Source organism: Mytilus trossulus, chromosome 9, assembly GCF_036588685.1.
Source record: "Mytilus trossulus isolate FHL-02 chromosome 9, PNRI_Mtr1.1.1.hap1, whole genome shotgun sequence".
NCBI lineage: Eukaryota > Metazoa > Mollusca > Bivalvia > Mytilida > Mytilidae > Mytilus > Mytilus trossulus.
In genome coordinates, this window is record NC_086381.1 from 747270 (window position 1) to 754076 (window position 6807).

Sequence of the window (6807 nt, forward strand, 5' to 3'; positions counted from 1 at the left end):
GATATTTTAATAGTTTGTATCAGTTGCTTGATCATGTCAGTATATATAGATATTACAACGAACTATCATGTCAGTATATATAGATATTACAACGAACTATCATGTCAGTATATATAGATATTCAAACGAACTTCACTTAAAATTCGGGGAAAATTCAAGTCAAGTTTGATTTAAACTAACAAGGAAGCTATATCTATATCCAATTTCCGTGCTTTTTATATTCATTATTTTGAATGGTTAGTCAAATATATTCCATAATTGTTAGTATTCCAATTATACCGGATAAGTTCGTGTCAAGTTCGAAGGATGCATTTCCTTGGGAATATGGGGGAACTCAATCCTGGTATGATAACACACATTTCATTTACTCCACTTATATTTTATCATATTCAACTTGTGTACGACAAAAAAATAGTATTGTTAATAATCATTTAAAAGTAGTGAGATAAATTTGAAAGGATATTCAACTAAAGTTTGCTTGACAGAGGAAATTTTAGGTACATTGTAAGAACAAAAATATACATTGTTGTTTCTCTTTCTACTTGAGCGACAAAACTTCATGACAAGTCTTCATGTAAGTAATTTGAAACACTATAGATATGTAATTGATAAAAGATGATTTAGAATTGTTAAGCAAAAAATGACCTTACTAAATGTAGTTAAGTAATTAAATCTGTTTATGGTAGATAGTTGTCAAATTGGTTATCATATATGTATCACATCTTCTTATTTTATAAAACTATTACTTAATAGCAAGTGTAGAAAAACACTTAGATTAATATCACCTCATTTGAATTGAGGAAAATGTACTTATAAATGAGTAATATGAACAATTTGATGCTATAACATACAATATACTTATGACAGTAGTTTATTCTTATAAATCAACCTATATATATATATATTGATATATTTATAACAGCACATTTCATTGTTCGAAATATGTTTATTGATATTTTATGTAGTATTGTTTAATTGCTGCATCATTACTATTTGTATACTAGTTGTATGCGCCGTTGACAATTATTGTAATTGTTTGTGCCAATAAAATATTTGTATTTGTATTTGTATTTGTATAAATACTGAATACGTATCTGTAAAATAGTACCACCCTTACAAAGTCATTTAGTTTGTACACACTCTTTGAGGAAATAGATAAGGTCATCCACTTATGTTTGTTACGTATAAATCAGCCACCATACTTTACACTCAGCCATATACAAGTATGTAGTTATGTAATACTGATTCCCAAAATACGTTGTTTCTATATGTATGTCAAATAAGCACCTGATATAACGTTATTCGATATACGATATCTATTATACAACAGGATGTCAGCAGTCGTTTCAATCATCAAATTCAATTGAAAATCATGAATACTAAAATGTTCGATAACATTGAAAGTATGATACTCATAAAAAGAAGTGAAAAGATCTGTCGGATATGGTTTTATTATCTTTTCTAGCTCTCGTAAATTCTCGATGTCCACTGCCCCTTCTAGCTGTTGTAAATCCTCGTTGTCCATTACCCTTCTAGCTGTCGTAAATCCTCGTTGTGCTTATCCCTTCTAGTTGTTGTAAATTCTCGTGGTCCTCAAATACAAAACTTTATTTAAATCGAACTTAAGCCTTATCAAAATTTAGATTTGTATCAAAAACCGATATCAAAGATGTACTTTTGTGTTATTCAGAAATTAGTGTTCAGTTATTGTCATCTTAGACTAAAATGCGATTTTATTTTTTGCGATGTTGAGAAAAACCATATTTTAATTCATATATAAAAAAAGAATGCGAGCTAAATTAATGCGATTATAATCATGTCGTATTTTTGCAATAATAAAAACATCGCAATAATTTCTGAGTTGAGATATATGATTTTCATAGAAACATTAAACAACAATCAATCTTGTAACAATTGAAAATATAGTTAGAAATAATAATGGAAAGCAAAACTGAACAGAAATATATAGGGAAAACATAACTTAGATCGCTTAAATGACGATGAAAGTCTCCGGTCTAAACTATTCGATTTTTTTGTCAAATTTTAGCTGAAAAGATTTCATTAAACCCCTCCATAGATATCGAAGATGACATTATTCTGGGAAATCCTTTAGAAATCATCTGTATATATATTGTCTACAAGTCCATCGAATGTTCACTAAAACACCAGTGATATCACCGTTCGTTAAGCGGTCTCCGGTAGACTTTCACGATATATTTTGAATATCATATTGGAACTTTGAGTCCTCCGTAAAAATCGAAAGACAAGAAGCTCATCCAAATTCCATTTGGTTTCGTGTGTATATATATATCTATTAACTACCTGCATTATATTGGAAGATTGAGAGATTAGAGGGGTTCCAATGTCATTAAAGCGGTCTCCGGTATGTTTCACAATATTTTTCTTATTGTTTTAGCTTTCCATAATTTTTCTATTACTATTTATAGAGTGATTGCTTTTTCATGTTTCTAGAAATATCATTTATAAAAGAACATGTTTGAAGTCGTTTGATTGATAACAATCTATATCTAATAAAGACCATGTGCGATTAACATAATGGTTTTTATTTGATACGATAGCTTGGAAGGGTAATAAAACGATTTCCTACATATCTTTTCACTCCTTATAGCTATGAGTATCAATGTTTTCGAATATTTCAATATTGATGATTTTCAACTAAGTTTGAATATCGAAACGACTGCTGTTGAATATTGAATATCGAATAAAAATTAACGAACCAGTCTCAAATGATATATTTTTTCATACTGATTTTGCAATAAATATTGTTTCTCTAAACACATCCATTGTAAAATTGGTAAATACTATTACTTCTGAATTACTCATGGTCACTTCCGGTTGGTATTTGTCGGGTTCAATGTCTCCAATTAACCTTTGATAGACCAAGTCAAAATACCCTATGTCTTTATTATTGGGTTTTATTCAATAAATTGAATAACATTGTCACAATTTGAAGTATTTCTCGAAAATTTTAACTTTTTTTTTTCTTTCGTTGTAATGTTGTGCATTATAGTTGGTTTGTTCTTGTTGATCAGAATAACGATAGAAGTCTTTAAAAGAAAAATTACTTAACAAATGTCGATCATGAGATGAAAAAGAAAAATACTTGCTTACCAGTCTGCACCCACCAATCAATGTGTACTACAGATAATGTGAAATCACAATACACCGTAACACATCTGATAGAGGACACCGTAACACATCTGATAGAGGACACCGTAACACATCTGATATAGGACATCGATCGTTTAGTATTTGTATAAACTTTTATTAATTTGAACTGTAAACATAGAAAAAAGTAAAATAAAAAAAAATACTTAACTCAGAGGATAATCCAATCAGAAAGTCCATAATCACATGGCAAAATCAAATGACAAAACACATCAAAAACGAGTGGACAAGAACTGTCATGTTCCTTAACTTGGTACAGGCATTTTCAAATGTAGAAAATGGTGGATTAAACCTGGTTTTTAGCGCTAAACCTATCACTTTGATGACAGTCTTATCAAATTCCGTTATATCGACCAAGATGCGTGAACTAAACAGACAGAATAAATAAAATAGACAACAAATGGGTACAGCAGTTATTATCGTATAACAATTTTAAAAGGAACAATTTAACAGAACACAAAAACATCTGTCTACAACCTTCATTGATTTGTGTGTCTGACGTCAGAAAATTTTATACGTCATATAAATTTGTCGTTCAATGTACTAGTATATATACAAACAATTTTAAATTTTCACATGGGCAATGTTAGCATACAGAGTTAAAAAAAATCAAGGTATGTAAGAATTAATTTCAGAAATAGACCGAGATTTAAAATAGTCCAAAAGTTATAGAACATAGAACGTCATTCACTTTAAAATAGTTGTCAACAAATAGTGTTACGATAATGCATTTCCTAGAAATAAAAAAAATTACATTGAGTGACCTGAAATGTAATATCAATTGCACCCATAAAATTGTTTCTTCGCGTTAACTATTTTACTTAATTTAAATGGCAAAATCAAAAGCTCTAATACATCCAACGAACGGACAACAACTGTCATATTTCTGACTTCGTACAGGCATTTTCTTATGTAGAAAATGGCGGATTGAATCTGGTATTAAGCTAGCTGAACATAAGATAAAGCGAACAGCAAAGTAGTTGCCTCTTTCCTTCTTGTACGAGCCCATTCGTAAGAAATGAAATCCATAAATCATTAGTATACACGAGATTGTTCTTCCCCAGATTCAAGTGTTGTTCTGAAACAACATGAATAATAACTATTACTTATTTTGTAGAGTTTTGTTACTGGACATAACACAGAAGAAAGAGAGATGCGAACCATATCGAAGGGTTTGATTGTTTGTTTGATGGCTTTTGTTTTGTTTTTATTTTATTTTGCCAATTTTCAAAGTACAAGGAATTACGACTCAAACGAAAAAAACCAGCAGTTATATAATTTCGATTTGATTGATAAAGCAAATAGAAACAGTTTATCTCGCTTGCATACAAAAGAAGAAACAAACATGGATTTAAATGCTATAATAAAAGGTAAAGGAAGTTATAAACTGGTACACCCTAAAGGAGCAAATCAAGACGTGATAAGCTGGTCACAATATGGACAGGACCAGGTCATTGATAAATTGCTGAAGAAAAAGAAAAATGGATTTTTTGTAGAAATTGGAGGTTATGATGGCGAACATTTGTCCAATACTTTGTTTTTTGAAAAAGTTCGAAATTGGAATGGCTTGCTTGTCGAAGCCAGTCCTTTCCTGTATGATATAATGTTGAAGAAAGACCGGAAGTGTTATATGGTGAATGCATGTGTAAGCAAAAGTCTGCCAGCAATGACATTTATGTTAGCTGGTGCTATTACAAGTGCAAAGGAAACACTAACAGATATGCATCGTAAACGCATAGAGAGGGAGAGAATTCAATATGCAAAAGAAGCGCACTGGGCTCACGTCAACGATACCGTTAAAGTTAATTGTTTTCCATTGCTTACAATAATGAGTACAATAGGGCACAAGGATATCGATTACTTTTCTCTAGATGTAGAAGGTGCAGAAATGCACATCTTAAATTCAATTGAATGGGATGATCTAAATATAGACGTCTTTACGATAGAAACAGATCAACATCGTAATGAAATACTCTCTTTTATGAAACAAAAAGGATATAAATGGATACAAAAACTATTAGGTGATGACATTTTTCAAAAAGTTAGGTAATGTTTTTAATACAAGATAAAATCAACAAATCATATATCTTGCTTTTGTGATTTTCATCCGAAGAATACGAGGAAAATATGGACAAATCAAGGTTGTTAACGGTACACACGAAATTGTCATCATTTTAAGGTCCAAGTTTGTCAACGCTATATATATATGGTACACACGAAATTTTCATCACTTCAAGGTCCAAGTTTGTTAACGCTATATTGTACACACGAAATTATCATCACTTTAAGATCCAAGTGTGTTAACGCTATATGGTACACACAAAATTATTATCACTTTAAGGTCCAAGGTTGTTAACGCTATATGGTACACACGAAATTATCATCACTTTAAGATCCAAGTGTGTTAATGCTATATGGTACACACAAAATTATCATCTTTTAAGGTCCAAGTTTGTTAATGATATATGGTACACACGAAATTATCATCACTTTAAGGTCCAAGTTTGTTAATGCTATATGGTACAAACGAAATTATCATCACTTTAAGGTCCAAGTTTGTAAATGCTATATGGTACACACGAAATTATCATCACTTTAAGGTCCAAGTTTGTTAATGATATATGGTACACACGAAATTATCATCACTTTAAGGTCCAAGTTTGTTAATGCTATATGGTACAAACGAAATTATCATCACTTTAAGGTCCAAGTTTGTAAATGCTATATGGTACACACGAAATTATCATCACTTTAAGATCCGAGTTTTTTAACGCTTGATTGTACACACGACATTATCATCACTTTTAGGTCCGAGTTTGTTAACGCTATATTGTACCTACGACATTATCATCACTTTAAGGTCCAAGTTTTTATGATATTATGGTACACACGAAATTATCATCACTTTAAGGTCCAAGTGTGTCAACGTTATATGGTACACACGATATTATCACCACTTTAAGGTCAGAGTTTGTTAACGTTATATGGTACACACGATATTATCACCACTTTAAGGTCCAAGTTTTTAATGTTATATGGTACACACGATATTATCACCACTTTAATGTCCAAGTTTTTAATGTTATATGGTACACACGATATTATTATCACTTTAAGGTCCAAGTTTGTTAACGTTATATGGTACACACGATATTATCACCACTTTAAGGTCCAAGTTTTTAATGTTATATGGTACACACGATATTATCACCATTTAAATGTCCAAGTTGTTAATGTTATATGGTACACACGAAATTATTATGACTTTCAGGTCGAAGTTTTTCTGATATTATGGTACCGACGAATATTGCTAATGTTATATGGTACACAAGAAATTATAATGACTTTATGGTCCAAAGTTGTTAACGCTATATCGTACACACGAAGTTATCATCACTTTAAGGTCCAAGTTGTTAATGCTATATGGTACACTCGGAATTATCATCACTTGAATGTCCAAATTTTTATATTATGGAACACACGAAGGTTGATAATGCTATATAGTACACACGAAATTATCAACACTTTAAGGTCCAAGTTTTTATGATATTATGGTACCGACGAAGATTGTTAATGCTATATGGTACACACGAAATTATCATGACTTTAAGGTCCAAG

At 30.8% G+C, this 6807-nt stretch overlaps 1 protein-coding gene across 1 annotated transcript; it reads left to right on the forward strand.

The window, feature by feature from the left end:
* The first annotated feature begins 393 nt into the window (after nt 1-393).
* Nucleotides 394-5273, forward strand: LOC134683471 (protein Star-like). Its single transcript, XM_063542788.1, has 2 exons — nt 394-574; nt 4307-5273. The coding sequence occupies exons 1-2, from the start codon at nt 560-562 to the stop codon at nt 5237-5239; spliced, it is 948 nt and encodes a 315-aa protein (XP_063398858.1). The 5' UTR covers nt 394-559; the 3' UTR covers nt 5240-5273.
* Nucleotides 5274-6807: the final 1534 nt, after the last annotated feature.